The sequence below is a fragment of the Palaemon carinicauda genome, chromosome 3 (assembly GCF_036898095.1).
Source record: "Palaemon carinicauda isolate YSFRI2023 chromosome 3, ASM3689809v2, whole genome shotgun sequence".
Taxonomy (NCBI): Eukaryota; Metazoa; Arthropoda; class Malacostraca; order Decapoda; family Palaemonidae; genus Palaemon; species Palaemon carinicauda.
This window is the reverse complement of record NC_090727.1, coordinates 145,125,355-145,149,557: the sequence shown is the minus strand read 5'-3', so window position 1 is coordinate 145,149,557 and position 24,203 is coordinate 145,125,355. Positions and strand designations below refer to the sequence as shown.

The following is a 24,203-nucleotide window of genomic DNA, read 5'->3' as shown; positions in this document are numbered from 1 at the left end:
TGACTTGAGTTACAGTAACATGGGGTACAGTATAGGGAATACAGTTATAATGAACCAGGCATTATGACAGCTGTACTGAACGCCACAGTAAAAGAAAGAGGGATGTGATAAATAATTATAACAAACTTGCTTGGTAAGGTTGGGTATTTAATGGATGGATATCTAAAATTTAGGGAATTTGTCTTTAATAAAGGTTACAAGACATCACCTGGTGTATCTTGAAATATCTGAAGAGGAGGCTACATAGAATAAAGGCAGTTGTCCCTATTTAAGCCTTTGAGATTCCTGTGGGAAATGATTACCTATAAGCACAATAATTTCCTTCCACTTTCTGTATTTTTTTTTTTCATGCTGGTTTTGATCTCATTTTAAATGCTTATGCTACATAAAAGTAAAAACTCAAAATGATGAATTGAATTCACAAAAATAGTAATTCATGCATTTTAAAGTAAATACTGGTAATTATTTGGAAACAAATATAGTAAGCGGTACTATATTTTTATCTTGCATCATGGCAAATACAAAAACTTTTTATTTTAAATTATACTGTTCATTATAACTTCTTGCTTAAAAAATATAGGCTTACATTCTTATGATACTCTATTTAGAATCAGTTTGGTGATAATTTTCTTTAAGCAGCTCCTACTTTTGACACAAATTGAATTAAAATATGTTACATAAAATTGCCGATTTTTTTTTTTTTACATAAATCTTAAAGGATGACTTCATCAACAACACTATAATTATTTTGATGACACTGGAATCTCAAAAGATTAACACGCAAGGAATCCTCTTTCTATGTTTATTTAAAAAAAATAGCCCCACTACATCTGCCTTGAATGTGTTTCTATCATAGACTTTTATGCATTAGAGCAGTAGATTTTAAACACCCGTCTGTATAGAAAGTAATTTGATTTCATGTTTTTCCTTTTTCAAAATATAAATTATTAAAGAAAAATAATGTGCACTTTATGTTTGTTTCAATACTTGGAAGATGACATTTATTGTACTCTAAAATATACTAAATGTTATTTCAAGATATTCATAGTAAAAGGACTAATTACAATAGGTAGAGAATTTTTCAGGCATCTAAAGAGGTCAATGGGTTTTATCAATGTAAACATACCATTTTCTGTGCCAGGAATGCCAGCGTCTGCTGCTAGGAGATTGAATAACCACTGCACGTTAAAATTGTTTTTGGCAGGCCATGTAAATGCATAGTTACATTAAAAAAATATCAGAAGTATTTGCCATGTCCTTGATAAAGGTAAAAAATATGTTTTTAATTCATTCTGTTAATCTGTGTAAGTTTTTTACATGTGTACTGTTTATCAAAAGTTTTTTACAATTGTACTGTTAATGTCTTTTATTACTGTACATGTGCACTATATGTAACTTGGGGAAATAATTCTTTTATACAGTTTGGTTTAAAATGTTTGTGATGTGTATTAACCATAAAAAACAGCTTCTGATACTATATTAGGAACAATTTTCATTTGACAATTATAAGGGCAGGCTATCTTATCATTTATATTCCCATTACAATGTTACACGTTTTACTAGTACGCAGAAAATCATAAGCAATTACCTCTTGAGGATAGTTATACTATGGTGCTTTCGATATAATTGCCTTGGAAAGAAAGTGAAAATCAATATTTTTCTATGAATAATAAAAAGGGTGATTTACCAATATACAGTATTGTATAATGTAAAGTACTGAGTAATGCACAAATACTGTGTACTGTATGTATCAGCACAACTTTGCCATTACTGAGGCAAGTTATTGAGGCATTATCTGTTTAGAGATATTTTCTATTCATGAACAGAATGATTCTGTAAATATAGTAGAAGACAAAATGTTTTGTGCTAAATAAGAAAGTGTTTCTGTATAGTGCTTTTTTTTATTCATCTTAACAGTACTGTCTAAAACACTTAAGTTTCCAGCAGGATTATGTTAAAAAGTGTCATAACTTACAAATGCAGTGTAGTAAATATTTATATTGCCAAAAAAAAAAAAAAAAAAAAAAAAATCAATATAACCACATGTTGTATTACACTAAATTTACTAAAAGAGCGAGTGTATAATTCACCTTCGAATATTCCTACCAAACTTGAGTACACTATAGCGTAAAAATTCAACTTGGAATGCAACATACACTTACTTAGTTTTTTGTCTAAAATATTAACCCCATTTAAATCTTTAATATACATCTGTATGGCTTGCATACCATCCATGATTAGTCAGGAGTCTATTAATTCAATTTAATGTACCCCTGTCAACATGAACTAAATCTCATGTACATAGTAATACAGTATGTCAAATGGTAAGTCATATTATTGTGCAAATATTCTAAGCAACAAAAAGATCGACAACTAAATCATTACGTTGAATAACAATTAGTGGTTAGTCAAAAGGCAAAAGTTAAAATTGTAGAAGTCCATAATCTTGATAAATTCAACTCCTTATAAAAGCAAGATTACTTTTTTTTACTAAAACAAAATGTGTTTATGGCTAGGTAGTGTGATGTTTACAATTTTGTCATTTTACATTTGCATCAGAACAAATCTTAAATAATAAATTTCATACCATGAATTTTTGGCTGGCATTCAGTCTGTAGAACCAGTTCAATTGACATAATGTCTCTATAAATCAAGATGATTTTCTGTTTATGTACAGTATAATGGCAATATTCTTCATAATATAGTAAGGATATGTTAACTAATGAAAATTTGTCAATCCTTATTACTATAAAATGACAAGTTTGGAAGTAATTTGTATTTTTCTTAACGATAAAAACCTGGAGCTATTCATAGGGATATTAGTTTCGGCGAAGCTGAAAGACGAGCCATGAGAATTTTAGCGAGGGATAACCACCCTAACCGCTAGTTAGCGGAAAGGGCGGAGGGTTAGCCGGCTACCCTGCTCACTCACACATCTGGGCTGAGCACCCACTTTGCTTTCGAGCAGGACTTTGTAAGGGTGCCGGGTTGGCGAACCAATTTGTAAAAATAGCTCAAGTTTGTATCATTGGGAAAAATACAAATTACTTCTAAATTTGTCATTTGTTCCAACACTAAATACAAACCCTCTTCCATTTATAGGGATAACTCATCTCTTAGGAGGGCGGTAGTTCTTGCCAACTGGCTTTGGCTTTAGCACTTGACCCAGGGTTCTCTCTCTTATGATATAGATCGTAGGTAATAGGAACCATAGCCTCACTAAAATAGTTGTGCTTTACACGATTAGCGGCCTAGGGAAGCTGTGTGTTTGTGACACTAGCAATGTGGCTGGTCTTAGTAATGGGATCTCGAGTCATAGGAATCGGAGAGTACTGAGACTGCCTAATAGCCCCCCCCCCCCCCCCCCAGACAGGGGAAATGCATACACATCTATGTTGTCCCACCATTATTGGAATGCATCTTGCCAGAGAGCCTGGGGGTCTGAGACTGAAGAACAGTAGAGCGGGAGCCTGAAGTTTAGAGCCATTGTGAACAAGTTCACAGTCGGGGAACCCCACAAAGTCTGGACTTTGTTGGCTACTAGATGATTCAAAGACCACTTGGAGCCAGTTACCAGAGTCGCTCTGCTCAGATTGTCTATACGCCCATTCCCATTGCCCAGAATGAATCAAGCAGATAGGGACACCAAACTGTCCTCTGTCCATCTGAGTATCTCTACTGCTAGATGGTTCTCTAAGAGATTTATACGCTGGTACCTTTCTGATTCAGACCAAAGGACGAGATGGTTTGGTGGGGCATATGGGGTCCCCACCTTCTTTTCATGCATCCGAAAAGAGCATTACTGTAGTTCCAGAGGGGGACGAGAAGATCAACCACTTCGTGGAGGTTCTTGTCTGCCACTCACCATCTGAGGTCCTTCAGTTCCTTTGATCTTAGTTGAACCAGCGTGTCCGGGGAATTACTTGCTTGATTCCACTTGGACTTGAGGCGCCAATGGACCATGAGGAAGATCTTTCCCCCTCCGATCATCAGAAAATGGGAAGGGCACTGGACTACCTGGTCAACCAATTACCCCATTGGGTGGTCAACAATACCCCGGGATTGTGACTTTTGTCCCTCCCCATAAGGGATAAGAAGTTCCCTCGAGTGAAACAAGCGACCTTGACTCTCAAGTGAAAGTCAATGCTCCTTAGTTTGTTCCGCCTGAGGGGTCGAGAGATTGTGTAGCAAGAAACATCTCAAGTTGATGTCAGGATGCGCAACTGACTGCACGCTTCTGCTATGAGGGGTGGGGGGGGGGGATCCTGTCCTTCAATAGCCACCAATCTAGTGGGCGTTGGCCGACTAAGTATGATACATACCGGTAAACCAGGGCAGCCACTACTGCTTATGTTATTAGAGCGACTACTGCTTATGTTATTACAGGGAATTTCCTTAGCAATCGCTTTCAGACGAAAGACCGGTCGGTAACCACCGAACGCACCCAACTACTTCCAAAAGGTAAGATTGAGATGTATCTTCAATCTATTGTTGGACAGATAATATGTGCATAAGTCCATCTATGGATCAGTAACACAGACCAGGGAGCTGGACGCAAATATGGGTGTACTGTAGCCCGAATTATAGTTGTGTCTGGAACTCGTTTGGAGAACATTGAAAGCATTTGCATATATAGGAATGTGATATCCGGTGTTCCACAGGGTAGTGTTCTTGGCCCATTACTTTTCATACTATATACACATGACATGTGGTTTGGCCTAGAAAACAAGCTTGTTGCATATGCAGATGATGCTACTCTCTTTGCATCAATTCCATCCCCTGAATGTAGATCTAGGGTTGGTGAATCTCTTAATAGAGATTTAGCTAGAATTAGTGCATGGTGCAAATTATGGGGTATGAAGTTGAATCCTAACAAAACTCAAAGTATGATTGTAAGTAGGTCAAGGACGGTGGTTCCTCAACATCCGGATCTCAGTATTGATAATGTTTCTTTAAATATGTATGACTCTTTCAAAATTTTAGGTGTGATTCTTGACAGTAAATTTACTTTTGAGAAACATATAAGGTCTGTGTCTTCTTCAATTTCACAAAAAATAGGCTTATTGAGAAAGTCTTTCAAGATTTTCGGTGATCAATCTATTCTGAAGAAGTGTTTTAATTCTTTCATTCTACCTTGTTTTGAGTATTGTTCTCCTGTCTGGTCTTCAGCTGCTGATTCTCATCTTAATTTGTTGGACAGAAACTTACGGTCTATTAAATTTCTTATTCCTGATCTAGATATTAATCTCTGGCACCGTCGTTCAATTAGTTCATTATGCATGTTGCATAAGATTTTTCACAACTCTGACCATCCTTTACATTCAGATCTCCCTGGACAATTCTATCCTGTTCGTAATACTAGGCAGGCAGTTAATTCTAATAGCCAGGCCTTCTCCATCACGAGGCTCAATACTACGCAGTACTCTAGAAGTTTTATTCCAGCTGTGACCAAGTTGTGGAATGATCTTCCTAATCGGGTGGTTGAATCAGTAGAACTTCAAAAGTTCAAAGTTGGAGCAAATGCTTTTTTGTTGACCAGGCGGACATGAGTCTTTTTATAGTTTATTTATGATATATTTGTTTTTGATGTTGTTGATAGTTTATTATATGACATGTCTGTTTTGACGTTGTTTCTTATTTTAGAGTGATTTATTGTTAATTTGTTCTCTTCATTTATTTATTTTCTTATTTCCTTTCCTCACTGGGCTATTTTTCCCTGTTGGAGCCCCTGGGCTTATAGCATCTTGCTTTTCCAACTAGGGTTGTAGCTTGGATAGTAATAATAATAATAATAATAATAATACAGTAGATAATAATCTTTAAATTATCCCTGATTGTGAGTATTATTATTATTAATTACTAACCTACAACCCTAGTTGGAAAAGCAGGATACTATAAACCCCAGGGCTCCAACAGGGAAAATAGCCCAGTGAGGAAAGGAAACAAGGAAAAATGAAATATTTGAAGAATAGTAACAATATTAAAATAAATATTTCCTATAAACAGTAAACTATGAAAACTTCAATAAAACAAGAGGAAGAGAAACAAGATAGAATAGTGTGCCCGAGTGTACCCTCAAACAAGAGAACTCTAACCCAAGACTATGTTTTATTGTTATTGGAGTGTCCAATATGTGGGGCAGTTTTTTTTTTCCCCTATTTTTTTCCCTACCATTTTTAGTCTAGTTATTGTAAGACTGTAAATTCACATTCAAGGTTATTCTCAACCTACTTTCTTTTAATTTTGCAAATAAATTTTTCAATAAATGTTTTTTCTTCAATACATTTCCTTCCACACTGTCTTGCCCACCATCCTAGAGTTGATTTAAAGTTTTTTTCCTCTCCTTTAAGAGATCTTACCTAAAGAAGATATTTAACATAGATTGCCGATTTTCCCCAAAATTAAATCAATGGCCTTACTACCTGTCTATTCAGCAAGCTAAAGGCAAGGTAAAATAATGGGGAAATTTGTGGTTCTGACTGGGTCCCCTTGCTCAGTATAAAAAACTGAGGGGTGGTCCCCAGTGCCCAGTTCTCTTGACTATTCACCTTTTGCCCAGATTTCTGGGTATTCCGCCGTTTTATCTCTTTTGTGTAGTGAACGTTGGAGTGTGGTCAGCATTCAGACAATAAGCATTCTGCGTGCTACACCTAACTACTACATGATTTTTTTTTTTTTTTCAATATAAGCTCTGATACAGTACTTTGCGTGATAACGGATAGAAATTAAGGGGCCATCGAAAGCAGAGGGAAGTTCTAATCGCTCTCGCCGAGATTGATGCTGATCTCACAGAGGGTGAGGGTTACTCAGTGATAAGAGACGATCAGGAGCCTCCTGCTACCCAAACTGCTAGTTAGTGGGAGTGGTGGGGGAAGGTGACGGTGGTTTGTCTGAAGACAAAAGGCATGGAGCTGGCGAGAACAGCCTAACTGACGTATAGCGACCAGCTGGGATTGTAGAGTGATGTTACAAGTAATGCGACGTTGATACGTCATGCAGTGCTGGAGTGAACCCTCGTTTATCGCGGTAGATAGGTTCCAAACCTGGCCGCAATAGCTGAAAATCCGCGAAGTAGCGACACCATATTAACGTATTTATTTATCATGTATATTCAGACTTTTAAAACACTCCCTTTACGTAGTACTGTTAACAAACTACCCTTTAATGTACAGAACACTTAATGCATGTACTACAGTAGCCTAAACTAAAACAGGCACAAATATTAAAGGCGATTTTATATCATGCGTTTCCTTAACACGCCAGAAGCATGATAAAAAATGACAACCAATGTTTTGTTTACGTTTATCTCTGATCATAACGAAGAAACAGACGCATTTACACATCTGTGTATAGGTTAGTTTTTGCATCGTCAGCAATCTTACCAAGTATTGATGATATGTTGACTTTGTTATTACCAATGTTCTACTTAATTTTTTCTTAGAACTTCCAAATAAATGAAATGAATGCCATTTATATAATGTTTTTCTTTATGACGCCACCTGAAACGGAAACCTTCCATTTGCTTACGCTCCATCTTCGATCATAATAAACAAACGAACGCATTAAACCCACATGCTCAAAGTGATAAATAGTGATATAACAAACATTTGGTAAACATTGTTATTACAAATATTTTACTTATCGTATCCATATAAATTCCTAAATTCGTAGCAAAGCTGGAAACCTTTTTATTTCCTTATGCGTTTAATCCACAATAGCAAACTGCCGCTAATGACAGAATGATGATTTACGATAATTTTAAACTGTTACGAAAGATAATTGTTCTTTCCATATCCAAAATACTTCTCCTAACTTCAGTCATAAGTCAACTTGTACCCACCTCACCATATGCAAAAAATGACAAATTCGAAGATAATTTGTATTTTTCCTAACCATACAAACCTTAGCTATTTACAAAGGGGGTATTACTTTTAGCGTAGCTGAAATGGCGAGCCATTAGAATTTAACGAGGGTGTATTACCCCCGCGCTAGTTAGCGGGGGGGTAGGGGAGTGGTAGCTAGCTACCCCCCCTCACACAGGTGAATACTCACTTTCACTTAGAGGTAGGACTTGTCTTGGGGACAGGGCTGGCGGGCAAATATGTGTAAATAGCTAAGGTTTGTATGGTTAGGAAAAATACAAATTATCTTCGAATTTGTCATTTGTTCCGTAACCGAAATACAAACCACGCTATTTACAAAGGGTGACTTATCCCCGGGGACTCAGAATCCGAGTGAGTCGCACTCGAGAAAAGGAGTCCCTGCACCTCACAAGTTCCTGCTCCGCAAGGAACCATGTGGCCTACGTAAGCTTGTGTGTGAAGGAAGAAGTGTGACCCGTCCTAGGCAGTTGACCTGGAGTTCCAGAAGGAACTCTGGGTTAGGACGTTCCCAACACCACCTCGTCAGGGTATGGGGGACGCGACAGTATTGACTCAATACTCGGAACACAAGGAAGCATGGTTTACCTGCAGAGGTTCGAGGTCAGCTATGCAGAGACCAGGATGCTGCTTCCCCGTAGAGGGGATGATGAAGAAAGAAGTAAGGGCCAGACATACTTCTTTCGTTCATGCAGACTAAAACCTGATAACAATGCCCTCAACCTTCTGCTACCTGTCCAAAAAGGAGCCTGAGGTTAGACCAGCTGTTGTGTAGCCACCACAGAGCGATAGAAAACGTATTGAGACTCCTGTGGGTCACGCCCTGCAGGAAGCGGGCTGCGAAGGTCATGAGACGCTTCCAGACTCCAGCTTGTAGCACCTGCGTCACAGAGTAGTATTACTCGAAGGCGAGGGACGTTGCGATGTATCCAACATCGTGCTGTAGGGCGACGTGACGGGGGAGGGTCTGAAGACAGGTCGAGATGAATGTCCTTGAGTCCGGGCTGAAGAGGTATACTGGTGACTCTCCCCCCATGTCCTCCTTGTGCTCCCAAATCGGCTGCAACTGAGGACAAACTGCAGCTGTTCCCAGCGCTAACCTCTCGATTCCTTTACTGGCAAGAAAGAGAAGGTCTTGGGACATCAGACACAGAATGGAGACTCGAAATCTTGAATGAATCGGACCGAAGGGCCGGGACCCTCAGATTCTGAGTCTAGCCAACAACTCAGGAGCGAGCCTGAATGTTGCCTTCCCCTCTTCCTTAGAAAGGGGGGAGTAGTAAGAGACCAAGAAGATTGCTTACACACTGGCCGTGGCCAGAGTGAGCAGAAGACCCAAGGCGGAATACAATCCGAAGCCTGTCGTAAAAGGGTCTTGAGAAGATCTCTTAAAGGACTAAAAATCCGAGCCATGCTCCAAGTTGGAGGTCTTCTTCCGACTAGGGCAGGGACGATCGTAGCTTCGCATGAGCGAGGATAGATCCAGCGGGCAGGAAAAAGTTATTCCTTTAAGCCTGAAGGTCAGGGAAAGGCTGAGCGACAGGCTTCATTGCCGAGAGCGGAAAGGAGTTTCCTTCCGCCGAAAGGCAATAAGACCGTTATTGCTGGAGAAGAGGCCTCAAGGGAAGAGGTATATCTCCCACGGCACCAACCACCTTAGACTCTTCACTTTGCCTGGGAGACCCCTGTGGATGACTATCGCAGATGACGCGACCTCCGTACCGCGACTGTAGCGGGTTGTCTCTTCTAGAGGAGGGAGCGTAGTGTCTCCAGGCATGAAGCCGAAGCGACGCCCCGGTTCGGGAGAGATGTCGCAGTGTGGTTGCTTGAGTAGTCTGCGCCGTGGGAGAAGCTCTCCCGGGAGTTCCGTCAGGGGAAGCAGAGGGTCCAGAAACCGTTCTGCGCATAGTCCCAGTGGAGCTCTCCCATTGAAAGGTTGACAGACAACCTGGTCTTGTTGAGACCCATTGTCCACAGACAAAAAGGAGGGAAGACGCAGGCGTCGAAGTTGTCCCACCATCACCGGAATGCATCTTGCCAGAGTCTCGGGGTCTGAGACTGGGGGGAAGAATAGCGGAAGCTTGAGGTTCCAAGCTGTCGCGATCAGGTCCCCCAGACCAGCACTTGCTGGTTACCCAAGGTCAAAGACCCCCAGGTACACTCTCTCTATGAGGCTCTGCTCGGATAGTCTGAGAGAAACATTCCCCTGCCTGGAATGAGAGAGCCGATGGTGATATTGAGAGAATCTCAATCATCCCGGAATCTCTACTGCAAGATGTGAAGGTGTGAAAATGCGTCCCCTGCTGGTTAGAATGAAGTCGACGTGCAACGGGGCGACTCGGCAGGAGCTGTAGGATCTGAAGAGGGGCCAGACTAAGGCCCCTAAGCCTGCCTGAATGATGGAGAGGTATCCTTCAGGTCTGGACCAGAACATGCCCCCCCCCCTTTTCCTTTGACGAGTCCGAGAACCGCATCAAGAATGTGGGGAAAGGACGAGAATATCCACTACCATCAAGAGGCTCCATAGGTCAACACCCATTGCAGGTCTAATAGTTCCGCTGGTCCCATAGGGCCAGGGAGTCCGGTTAAACATTGCCTGAAGCCACCGGAACTTGGATCGCCCCACATGGAACTTATCCTGAGGCGACCGTTCGGACTATAGACGGGTCAATGAGGAAAGAAGAACTAGGAAACGTTCCAAGGTAGGGCTGAAAGCTCTGCTTGACTGAGAACAGGTACTGCGACTCTCCTCAGTCTTGCCACAGTCAACCGAAAGGAAGGCTCGGAGGATGTGGTAACAGAATCTGGCGTCCCCAGGTGGTCACCCATCCAAGTACCGACGTTGCTTAACCTCGCTGGACGGACGAGAAGCGGGGTTTCCAATGTGGTAAGGCGGTTGAATCAATATCATGGCCAGATACTCCAGATGTTGAGGCAGAGGAAGAGAAGGCTCCAAGCAAAATACCATGAGCCCACACTCAGGGTAAGCATCCGGAAGCTTGTCCCGGCGCTGAAGAAGGTCGAAACCCGAGCCTACCGGAGTTGACCAGCCCTCCAAACAGCAGAGGAGGCGGAAGCCTGCACCTGAGCGGCGGCCAAGAGGAAGGCAGGGAGAGTTCTCTGGGGAAACAAACCTGCTATACCACGGCGGGATAGCCACACTGCATCATAAGCAGGAATACTTGCAGTCTAGGCTGAATTCGACGAGCACCCTGGAAGATGGATGGAATGGAAACTGAAAGTACCCGTCCTTCCGATCCAGGGTTTAAGGAGTCCTGTCGCCTCGTTACCAGTCTGATCGATTCTGCTGGTCTACGCTGGCCGGAGTTTGTTCGACAAACTTGATCAGGGCTGAGAGGTCGACTATGGACATCCCCTCTCAGATCCTTCCTTACAAGAAAGGATCGACTGAGGGGGCCGGGGGTGAAGCCGTCGATGATCCTAAGGAAGACCTTCGCCTAAGGTATGGATCATTCTGCCCAACCGGGCAACTCTGCTGACGCTATGGCATAGAGGTTCAGAGACACTGAATTCGCTGACAGAGACGGCAGGCGCGATATCCTTGGCTACTCACAGAGATTGTGCGGGAATGGGCATCGGGAAGCTGTCATTCGGATGAGTAACCTTAAGCATCCTCCCAGCGAAAAACCTGCAATCCTAGAGTTCGTGAACTCCTTTTAGGACTATGCCCCCCCGGGGGAGTCTCCCGTGCCATCTGTTCCTGACAGGAGGAAACTGCAATTGGACACCTTGTCCCAGTTGTCATAGCCGATAACTTAGGCCGACGTGGTTGAAAGAAAAGGGCGCTGGAGCCCTGCAGAGTCTGGAAGAAAGCGCCTTGGAGGAGTGAAACCGGAAGTCGATTTACTCCGCACAGCAGCTATCTAAGTCTCTGTCCTTGGGCACAAACAAACTCTTCTCAAGGATGGAAGGGTGTCTGAGGTCGTCGACCTCCACAGATGAGACACCCGAAGGAAGCCCTCAGTCAGCGCGTCCAGATGGTACAACATCGAGCTTGTCCGCAAGTTAGATACTTAACGACGAAAGGCCAAGGTGCCTGAGCTCGAGAGGAGGAAAGTACCCTTGATCTTCCTGTAGCTTCCTTGAACCAAACCCCGGGCCGTAACCGAGGAGGGAAAGAACCTGGTAAGCTCCCAGAGGAAGAGGTAACCAGTCACCCCTTGTCCGATGGAGAAATCTCGAACGGAAAGCCCCCCCGCCAAAAATCCTTTCAGGGAATGACGGGGGAGGGCTAACCCAGGTTCAGGAATAGAGGAGTGTTGCTCAGATCTCCCTTAAGTTTTTCCTATTCTTGCAAGTGCCATGCTCTGTGTTTACGGGGTGAGGCAGCGTTCTGGAAATACGCTCCAGAAGAACTCGCCAGGCTAGTCATGCTGCGAAAACCCCATTGGGAATCGTGGTTGCAATTGCCCTGGAGCTCGCGCGACGGGAATTCCTGGTGGTCGGCGAGCGATAACCCATAGACGAGCAATGGATACTGCAAGAAATAAGCCGACATTTGTGCGAAGAAACACTGTAGGTTCGCGCGACGGAACACCATCCGTCCGGGCGATGGAAAAAACCGTTGGTTCGCGCGTGGGCGAACATTGGAGAGCATGAGCGTAGACGTGCAGGCACGTGGGCGCGCAGGCGAGTGGTCGCGCGGTTGCACGGCGAGCGGTCGCGCGGTCGCGCGGGTGAGCGGTCGCGCGGGCGAGCGGTCGCGCGGGCGAGCGGGCGAGCGGGCGAGCGGTCGCGCGGGCGAGCGGTCGCGCGGGCGAGCGGTCGCGCGGGCGAGCGGTCGCGCGGGGCGAGCGGTCGTGAGGGTGGGCAGGTGGATGAGAGCGAGTCCGAGGCGGCGAACGCAAGCGTTAGCGCGATGGCGAGGAAACGCGCTGCCGCGTGGGCGAGGAAGACCGCTGGCGATATGGATCAACAAGCGATCGGTGGTGAGCTGGTGAGCGCTAACGCGCAGGTTGGCGATGGCGCGTTGTGTTATGCCGACGCGATGGTCGAGCAGTATGCGCAGGTGAGCGATCGTGCGTTGGCGAGCAGTATGCGAAGGTGAGCGATCGCGAGCAGTGATCAGCATGCGCTGGGTCGTGCGATGGTGATCAGTATGCGCAGGGTCGCGCGATGGCGATCAGCATGCGCAGGTCGGCGGTCGCGCGATGGCGAACAGCATCTGCAGGTGGGCGGTCGCGCGATGGCGATCAGCATCCGCAGTTGAGGGTCGCGCGATGGCGATCAGCATCCGCAGTTGAGGGTCGCGCGATGGCGATCAGCATCCGCAGTTGAGGGTCGCGCGATGGCGATCAGCATCCGCAGTTGAGGGTCGCGCGATGGCGATCAGCATCCGCAGTTGAGGGTCGCGCGATGGCGATCAGCATCCGCAGTTGAGGGTCGCGCGATGGCGATCAGCATCCGCAGTTGAGGGTCGCGCGATGGCGATCAGCATCCGCAGTTGAGGGTCGCGCGATGGCGATCAGCATCCGCAGTTGAGGGTCGCGCGATGGCGATCAGCATCCGCAGTTGAGGGTCGCGCGATGGCGATCAGCATCCGCAGTTGAGGGTCGCGCGATGGCGATCAGCATCCGCAGTTGAGGGTCGCGCGATGGCGATCAGCATCCGCAGTTGAGGGTCGCGCGATGGCGATCAGCATCCGCAGTTGAGGGTCGCGCGATGGCGATCAGCATCCGCAGTTGAGGGTCGCGCGATGGCGATCAGCATCCGCAGTTGAGGGTCGCGCGATGGCGATCAGCATCCGCAGTTGAGGGTCGCGCGATGGCGATCAGCATCCGCAGTTGAGGGTCGCGCGATGGCGATCAGCATCCGCAGTTGAGGGTCGCGCGATGGCGATCAGCATCCGCAGTTGAGGGTCGCGCGATGGCGATCAGCATCCGCAGTTGAGGGTCGCGCGATGGCGATCAGCATCCGCAGTTGAGGGTCGCGCGATGGCGATCAGCATCCGCAGTTGAGGGTCGCGCGATGGCGATCAGCATCCGCAGTTGAGGGTCGCGCGATGGCGATCAGCATCCGCAGTTGAGGGTCGCGCGATGGCGATCAGCATCCGCAGTTGAGGGTCGCGCGATGGCGATCAGCATCCGCAGTTGAGGGTCGCGCGATGGCGATCAGCATCCGCAGTTGAGGGTCGCGCGATGGCGATCAGCATCCGCAGTTGAGGGTCGCGCGATGGCGATCAGCATCCGCAGTTGAGGGTCGCGCGATGGCGATCAGCATCCGCAGTTGAGGGTCGCGCGATGGCGATCAGCATGCGCAGGTGAGCTAGTAGCTGGCGAACCATGTTCCTTCAGAAGTGTTGGAGAACGTTGGCGTGCCGGCTGTAACACACGTGGGCGACCCGGAGATCGCTGGCGAGCTGATGATCGCTGGCGAGCTGATGATCGCTGACGAGCTGATGATCGCTGACGAGCTGATGATCGCTGACGAGCTGATGATCGCTGGCGAGCTGATGATCGCTGACGAGCTGATGATCGCTGGCGAGCTGATGATCGCTGACGAGCTGATGATCGCTGACGAGCAGAAGGCTACGCGTGGAAGCCTGCGCAAAGAAGAAGAGTCCTTGACCCCGACCTGAACCGAAGTTCTAGATCGCAAGGGCGAACGTGGGCGCACAGGGCGCGTAACAGGAACCAACAGGAACCGCAGGGATGATCATCTTGAAAGCGCTGACGAACAGGAGAGCGCTGATGAGCAGAAGAGCGCCTGTGTGCTCACACTGAGCAGGAGCAGGAGAGAACACAGCAGAAGGGCGCGCAGGGAAACCCTGACACGCAAGGGAAGAACCCCCGTGGGGGCAACCCTTTGCCCCGAAGGGATCGTTGTCCGCCGGGAGACTGATGTCCGTCGGAAGACCGCTGTCCGTCGGGAAGACCGTTGTCCGTCGGGAAGACCGTTGCCCGTCGGAAGACGAGATCAGACTGCTGTCCATCTGCACCAAGGCGGAAGATCGAGAAAAAGGAGTTGTAGGCTGCAAACGGAGATCCAAAAAGGCGCCTCAAGCACCCTTATAGGGAGATGAGAGGCCCTGCGACGAGGCGGACGGTGGGCCTTACGGCGAGGGAGGCCAACAGCAAGAGCAACAGGAGAAACCTCCGAAGAGGAGTCTCTATGAGTGTACTCTCTCGCGAACGAAAGAGAAACACTTCGTGGAAGAGACTGGTCAGCCAGTGACCTAAAAGGAGCAATCCTCCGAAGAGGAGCTCCTGCAGTTGCCCAGCCCCTTGAGCGAAACTGCAGGTGCGACCGCTCAGCACCAAGAGCATAGTCGCACGAAAAAAAGGCTAGAGAAGAACCCCCCAAAAGGGGAAAAACTCAAGCCTGGACAGGAAAAACTTCCCTCGGAAGGAAAGTTACCCGCCCAAGGAGGTAAGCCTCCTGAGAGTTCTAAAATGAACTGGAGAGCTGTCCGTCGTCACGGGAGTACTACCAGTAGAAGGAGACACGCCCCTGACGAAAATACAAGGGGGGAGGCAGCAACAGCCGAATCCCCAGGACTCAACCAGACAGCTCACACCGTTGCTATATTACAGAAACGAACTAGATCGGTAACTGTAAAGAAATAAAACAAATAATATTAGTACACATTCATTCCCCCGGGAAGGCTCCGAAGAGGAATCCCGAGGGAAAGGAACAAGAATTACACAACAGGCACGTGCCCTCACAACCACTTACACTCGCGGAAGGAGAGCAGTAACCAAAACAGAATTATAACAATTATAATTATGTAACTATGTAATTATGAAATTTTAAAAATGAATGAACACTAAAGAAAGAACGAAAACCCCGAAAGGAATCATTCTACAAGCTGAAAAACAAAAAACAACTACAATTAGATTTATAACTAATTGAGACAAACGTACGGCGTAGCAACCCCCCCCCACGGAAAGGAAGCTAGGCTACAAGGCCGTAGTAACACGTAGTAAAAGGGTGAACGACCTCAAGAGAGAGAGAGAGAGAGAGAGAAAGACATAAGTCAAACTCGATCGCCACCCATAAAATTACGCCGTGGTGGCCTAACTGCCGAGGCCTCCATGTAGATATCGTACACTACACACACAAATCTGAAAAGGAAACTTACTCATTTCTATACTCAAATATATATACAAACATGAAAACATGTTTACATATATACTGAGTAAATGAAAAGTAAGCGATTAAGTAAAGACAAAACAAACAATGGCTGCCAAGCGAGGACCAAGACAGAGACGTCTGTCACAGTCCGAGCCAAAAGTGAAAGTGAGTATTCACCTGTGTGTGAGGGGGAGGAGGGGGAGGAGGGGTAGCTAGCTACCACTCCCCTACCCCCCCCCCCCCCCGCTAACTAGCGCGGGGGTAATACACCCTCGTTAAATTCTAATGGCTCGCCATTTCAGCTACGCTAAAAGTAATACCCCCTTTGTAAATAGCGTGGTTTGTATTTCGGTTACGGAACAAAGGTAAAAGAAGAAGAAAGTACTAGGCCATTTTTAAAGTCATCGAAAAATTAAGTTACCGCTATTACGTTCGATGTGACAGAGAGAGAGAGAGAGAGAGAGAGAGAGAGAGAGAGAGAGAGAGAGAGAGAGAGAGAGAGAGAGAGAGAGAGAGAGAGAGAGAGAGAGAGAATGATTTTAAATGTACTAAATAATAAATATGATAGGTTATAACACATTGGTGCTTATGTAATATTAACTGTATTAACTATATTAACTGAATAAGTTAAGAAATGGTGTAAACAATTCATTGTTAATGAATTCGTACCACGCATATTCTTGAGAGCGGAAGCTAGATATCAGCTGATGTGATCACAGCCAAAAGTAAAACAAAAAGAAGTAAAAAATAGTCGATTTTTAAAACACACCCGAAATTTAAAAACATAAGTACATGTTTTATTATAGCGCAATTGACTGTTTAAAGAGTAAAAGTTTTCTGGAATAGAATGGAGTTTCCTAAAAAATAGTAGTTTGCTGACAAAATCGGATACCGTATTTTAAGCTATGATTGAAATGGATTTATACACGGTATAATTTTTTCGTTTTGTATTTAACTGACACTTTAAGAAAACCAATTTTGGTTTCTTCATCTATTTGTAATTATTATATAACACGAGAGAGGAGAGAGAGAGAGAGAGAGAGAGAGAGAGAGAGAGAGAGAGAGAGAGAATCAGCTGTTGTAATCGAATGCCGTGTTTTTGTTTCCTGTACCTCCTGAAGCGAGGAATTGATCGCCACAACTGACAATATTCATGTTAATTTCATTCTTAAACTCAAGTTGCCATATGTGAACTAAGGTTTTATTTCTTGAGAGAGAGAGAGAGAGAGAGAGAGAGAGAGAGAGAGAGAGAGAGAGAGAGAGAGAGAGAGAGATTGTTTTAAATGTAATAAACAAAAAAATATGATAGGTTATAACACATTGGTGCTTATGTAATATCAACTGTATAGATGGTTTGAATAAGTTAAGAAATGGTATAAACAATACTTCGTACGAGCATATTCTTGAGACCGGCAGCTAGACGTCAACTGATCTGATCACAGCCAAAACTAAAACAAAAAGAAGTCAACAATACTCTTTTTAAAACACACCTGAAATTTAAAAACAAAAGCACACGCTTTCTTAATGTGCAATTAACTATTTAAAGAGTAGCAATTTTCTAGAATACAGTAAAATGATGTTTCCCCAAAAAATAGTGGTTTGCTGATGAAATCGGATGCCGTATTTAATGAAAAAAGTCTGTGAAGTCATGAATCCGCGATGGTCAAACCGCGAAGTAGCGAGGGCTCACTGTATTTCAGAGGTGATGCATAGCAACAACCTGCTAGGACTGTAGAGTGACGTATCTCCTGCGACACTGCAGCATAGAGAGCAGTCGTCCGGCTACGAGATCCTGAGGGATCAATGTAGTGAGATGGGAGTTTGAGGGCTCAAGGTCACAATCAAAAAGTTTAACTTGACGAGGGCCCGAAGGCTTAAAAGTGACGAGAGCCCGAAGGCTCAAAGTCACGAGAACTCCAGGTTTCAGCATGATGAGGGTCCAAAGGCCCGAAGTCATGAGAGCCCGAAGGCTCAAAGTCACGAGAGCCCGAAGGCTTGCGGTCGCAAGAACTGAGAGTTTTGGCGCAATGAGAACCCGCAGGTTCTGGGTTATGAAAGCCCTTAGGCAAACCGTTACGTGAGCCCGGAGGCTCAGCATGCTGAGAACCCAAAGGCTGTGTGTAACGAGAATCCGAGGGTCCTGCGTAACGTGGATCCAGAGACCCAAGGTCACGAGAGCCCTAGGACTCAGCACAACACGAGCCTGAAGGACCAGCGTAACGAGGGTTTTGAGACCCCAAAGGACTAGCATAACGAGGGTCACAAGAGCCGGAAGGCTCAACGCTATGAGTGGCACAAGAACCCAAAGTTTCAGGGATACGAGAGCATAACGAGGGTCACGAGAACCCAAAGGCTAAGCGTAACGAGAGTTACGAAAGACCGAAGGTTCAGTGCAACAAGGACCTGAAGGCCCAGGGTTACGAGAGCCCAGAGGCTCAGCTTAATGGGAGCGCGAAGACTCAGGGTTACGAAAGCCCGAAGGCTCCTCGTAACGGGGTCCAAAGGCTCCGCGCAACATGGACTCGAAGGCCCAGTGTTACGAGAGCTAAGAGGCTCAGCTTAATGGGAGCCCGAAGACTCAGGGTTATGAAAGCCCAAAGGCTCCTCGTAACGGGGGTCCAAAGGCTCCTCGTAACGGGGTCTGAAGGCTCCGCACAACAAGCACCCAGAGCCTAAGGTTACGAGAGCCCAGAGGCTCCAATTAACAAGAGCCCGAAGACTCAGGGTTACGAAAGCCCAAAGGCTCCACGCAACAAGGACCCGAAGGCCCAGGGTTACAAGAGCTCGGAAGTTCAGCATAATGAGGGTCATGAGAACCTGAAGGCTCAACATAACGCGGGCCACGAGAGCCCGAAGGCTCAACATAACGCGGGCCACGAGAGCCCGAAGGCTCAACATAACGCGGGCCACGAGAGCCCGAAGGCTCAACATAACGCGGGCCACGAGAGCCCGAAGGCTCAACATAACGAGGGCCACGAGAGCCCGAAGGCTCAACATAACGAGGGCCACGAGAGCCCGAAGGCTCAACATAACGAGGGCCACGAGAGCCCGAAGGCTCAACATAACGAGGGCCACGAGAGCCCGAAGGCTCAACATAACGAGGGCCACGAGAGCCCGAAGGCTCAACATAACGAGGGCCACGAGAGCCCGAAGGCTCAACATAACGAGGGCCACGAGAGCCCGAAGGCTCAACATAACGAGGGCCACGAGAACCCGAAGCCTCAGCGCAATGAGGACCCGAAGGCCAAGGGTTACCAGAGCTCGGAAGCTAAGCATAACGGAAACCCGTAAGCTCAGCATAACGGAAACCCAGAAGCTCAGCATAACGGGAGCCCGAAGGCTCAGCATAACCCGCACGAGAACCCCAAGGAATCATGAGATGAGAACCCAAAGGTTCAAACAGGCGTCTCCTTACCACAAGGGGAGGAGAATGCCCAGGGTGAAGAGGGGTCAGGAACTTCCACTGGACAGACCCCAAAAGGGGAACGTCTACCAGGTTCCCCTGGAGAGTGAGTCTGTTCTGTCTCAAAAAGCTGATCAAATGCTTTCTCTCACAAACGTGAAGAATTTTCTCCCGAAGGAAGACATCACCTAGGACTCTGCTTTCTCCCCGCTCTAGGGGAAGAAGCATTGGCTTACGTCACATGCTCGTCATGGATCAATCTCTCTCATGCACGAGAGATGTCCAGATATCCTACCGAAGGAGGATCTTGCCTTGGACTTAGCTTTCCCCCAGCTCCAGGGGAAGAAGCGCTGTCTTCGGCGATGAGATAGCAGCTGATGATCTTTGTCGAGCTGTCAGCAATTCTCCCCGAACTCGGGAAGGTTGCTAAACAGCTGATGAAGGGAAGCTCTCCCTCGGAAGGGAGAGCAGCCCACCACCCAGGGAGGTTAACTTTCCCTCAGAGGGGAAAGTTTTCCAAGTTGAAGGTCGGCATCAAGCGCTACCTGAGAAATGTAGCCGAGGGTAGTTTCTGGGTTCACCCCTTAGGTATCCCCCAAATGGAACATTCGAAGGAACCCAGTATGCCTCTCCCCTCGTTCCCACGCTTGTGCATGAGGAACGAAGGAGAGCCGAAGAGTGATACACAAGACTGTACCACTATCGGCAGGAACCTCGTCCCGTAAGGAAAAGGTCGTAACCAGCGAGCTGATCAGGAGTAGCAACAGGTAGAGAGCTCCCTTCAGCGCAGGAGTGTGAAGAGGCAGGTACATCAGATTTCACGGGAACGAACGGATCTGCTCTTCCAACGTCGGCTGACTTAGATGAATGAAGAAGAACGGTATCGCTATCTGAGGAAATATAAAAATTATGAAAGAAACTCCCTCAGGAAAATCACCTACCCTGCATACAGGAAGGGTGTCCCTCGAGAGAACGGAAACATAATAAGGATTGGGCGCTCCTTTCGCAGGTCCCCATTGTCGTGAGAAGGAGAGTGGTGGCATAAGAACGGTAAAAAAAAAAAAAAAAAATTACAAATGATTAATCCACTGCAAACAAGACTACTTGGGAGAAAACTCAACCCTCGGTGGAAAGGGGGTTCCCAGAAAGGGAGTGGAAAAGGTAAAGACAGTGCACTCCCTCCGCCGGCCAAGTAAGGCCCCCAAGAAGGAGTGTTGAGAATAGAGCTGAAAAATTTAAATGAGCAGTTAATATTTCAGAAACCACCCGTGAATGGGAAGGTGTTCCCCCACAGAGTATCTGCTGGCCATCCATGCAAGAGAAAGAGCAGCGTAGTAAGGAAGAAGGAGTATCAACACAATGACGACTCCCCTGCGGTGGAGACTGAGTCCGCACTACGCTGTCACACAAACAGTGCATTTTCATATACAGTATATATAACAAAAACATAAGTTTAAGAATAAGAAAAACAATTAACTATTAAACAATAAAATGTCAAGTCCTGGCGGGAGAAGGCAGAAGTTACCGTCCTCTACAGAGCCAGAAAGCTAAGTGAGTGCTCAGCCCACGTCTGAGTGAGCGGGGTATCCGGCAACCCCTCCCCCCCTCCCGCTAACTAGCAGTTGGAGTGGTTATCCTCACTAAAATTCTCATGGCTGGTCTTTCAGCTTCGCCGAAGGTAGTATCCCTATAAATATCGGAGGATTTGTATTTAGTATTGGAACAAATAAAGCTTACAGCTAAATCTCATATAAAAATTACCGATATACTCTCATATCAGTTATTTAATCAAAACTAGTTCACATAAGAATGATTTAACGAGCCTCTTGTAAACATATAACAAGTCCTGTTAGCATAACTTAAGACACAGTACTTACTGTGGTAGAACATCCGGAGTTATGGTGCTCTCTGCAGGCATGTTCTTGTTAGAGTTTCCTAAATTTTTAGTGTCTTTCAGACCTGCCAGAAGGGCTCTTGCCAGCTCTCTTCTGTTAGAAAGAAAAACAAATTTTATGCAGCAAATTATTTAAACTAATCAAATTTTTATAGAAGTGTTAAATTCCAAATAAATTGAGTTGTACAGTAAACTATTTGGAGCCCAAGGAAAATAAATCAAAATTATGTTCTCTTAACTTGTCCTTTATCCTGACAATAATGTAGAACTTACAATCTTCTCATACAAAATAAAGCTAGACCTGTAGGGAAGTTTCTTATTACCATTGGGTGTTAATATGTCTATCAATTGGGCAGTTTTTGTTAGGAGACCCTTTTTCAAATACATACATCATACATACATATACCAAGGCACTTCCCCCAATTTTGGGGGGTAGCCGACATCAACAAATGAAACAAAAACAAAAAGGGGACCTCTACTCTCTACATTCCTCCAGCCTAACAAGGGACTCAACCGAGTTCAGATGGTACTGCTAGGGTGCCACAGCCCACCCTCCCACATTATCCACCACAGATGAAGCTTCATAATGCTGAATCCCCTACTGCTGCTACCTCCGCGGTCATCTAAGGCATCAGAGGCAGCAGCAGGGCCTACCGGAACTGCGTCACAATCGCTCGCCATTCATTCCTATTTCTAGGACGCTCTCTTGCCTCTCTCACATCTATCCTCCTATCACCGAGAGCTTTCTTCACTCCATCCATCCACCCAAACCTTGGCCTTCCTCTTGTACTTCTCCCATCAACTCTTGCATTCATCATCTTTAGCAGACAGCCACTTTCCATTCTCTCAACATGGCCAAACCACCTCAACACATTCATATCCCCTCTGGCTGCTAACTCATTTCTTACACCCGTTCTCACTCTCACCACTTCGTTCCTAACCCTATCTACTCGAGATACACCAGCCATACTCCTTAGACACTTCATCTTAACACATTTAATTTCTGTCTCTCCATCACTTTCATTCCCCACAACTCCGATCCATACATCACAGTTGGTACAATCACTTTCTCATATAGAACTCTCTTTACATTCATGCCCAACCCTCTATTTCTTACTACTCCCTTAACTGCCCCCAACCTTCATTCACTCTCTGACGTACATCTGCTTCCACTCCACTATTTGCTGCAACAACAGACCCCAAGTACTTAAACTGATCCACCTCCTCAAGTAACTCTCCATTCAACATGACATTCAACCTTGCACCACCTTCCCTTCTCGTACATCTCATAACCTTACTCTTACCCACATTAACTCTCAACTTCCTTCTCTCACACACTCTTCCAAATTCAGTCACTAATCAGCCAAGCTTCTCTTCTGTGTCTGCAACCAGTACAGTATCATCCGCAAACAACAACTGATTTACCTCCCATTCATGGTCATTCTCGTCTACCAGTTTTAATCCTCATCCAAGCACTCGAGCATTCACCTCTCTCACCACTCCATTAACATACAAGTTAAACAACCACGGTGACATCACACATCCCTGTCTCGGCCCCACTCTCACCGGAAACCAATCACTCACTTCATTTCCTATCCTTACACATGCTTTACTACCTTTGTAGAAACTTTTCACTGCTTGCAACAACCTTCCACCAACTCTACATAACCTCATCACATTCCACATTGCTTCCCTATCAACTCTATCATACGCTTTCTCCAGATCCATAAACACAACATACACCTCCTTACCTTTTGCTAAATATTTCTGCATATCTGCTCTTTTTCAAATACATGTACCAAATGTAGAATTGTAGGTTATGGCTGAATCTGCTATATTAATCTTGTATGAAAGTTTTTCTATGGGTTGTATTACAACTTTCTCTCTTAAACTGCATCATGTTGGGATTTGTGAGTACTGTACCTCATACCTGTACTTCAGTAAGGGGAGGGTGGTTATGTCATTTGTGAAATTCTTTATTTTTGCATGAAACATTAAAATGGATGTTGCCACGTATTTTGAGGAAACTAATGTCCTCATTGTCAAACTAGGTTATCTGAAGCCTAAATCAGGAAGGTTCAGTATTCATACTGGAGGTCTAAATTTATGGGGGATGTTGGGCAGAGGCAGTAAATTGTGTCTTACTGCCGATTAGTTTAGACAAGCGCCGTTTGGAAAATGGGCATGGGCAAGCTGTATTTCTTCTTGGCATCGGTATCGGGTGTGACAGTTGTTGAGTTATCTCGGTGTTATACCATAAGAGTAAAGGGAAGCCTGCTTGTCTCCTTGCTCATTGTTAAGGATTCAATTAAGGTTTTGCTGTGTTGAGTAGATAGAGTCCAGAAGTCTGTCTAACAGCAGGAGAAACTCCTGGGTAGCGTTAATGGTGGGTTTTTCCATCTGGATCTGGTGGATTTTAAGGTTCCTTCCACATAAAAAACTATGAGACTTTAATGCTATTTATGCCAGTTATTGTTTGATGAAAAAAACATAGGGCAAACACCTAGAGGCTGATTGGCCCCACAGCCCTCAGCACTGGTCAATATGTACCATTTCATAAATGCAAACCAATCAAGAAAAAATTTTTTATCAAGAAATTGTTTAGCAATAAATCAGTTCACGTAAATTTTTTTAAGTTGATGACCATTTTTATTTTTTGATACAGCGGTTGTAATTTACTACATTACTGTACTGTATGTTCAAAAGATTAAATTGATGAGATGAAGTTGACTAATTATCAAAATGACTATACTGTGCTTTGGTGTGAAAATGTCTGCCAAAAATAAAGTACTGTACAGTACATGTAATAGAGGTATAGTAAAAAGAATTATTTTTTCTTTATTTAAAATAAATTTCCATTCTAACAGTATGCATGTATGATTTACTGATATATCTGGTTGCTATTACATGGATACACATACCATTATGGAGT

At 45.4% G+C, this 24,203-nt stretch overlaps 1 protein-coding gene across 2 annotated transcripts in view; it reads right to left on the bottom strand.

Annotated features, from left to right (window-relative positions):
- The window catches only part of LOC137638592 (melanopsin-A-like), a 96,411-nt gene that overhangs the window by 25,439 nt on the left and 46,769 nt on the right, over positions 1-24,203 (bottom strand). For both annotated transcript variants that reach the window (XM_068370796.1, XM_068370797.1), the window contains exon 4: positions 21,255-21,365. In XM_068370796.1, coding sequence (XP_068226897.1) covers positions 21,255-21,365 — 111 coding nt within the window. The remainder of the gene's footprint in view (positions 1-21,254; positions 21,366-24,203) is intronic.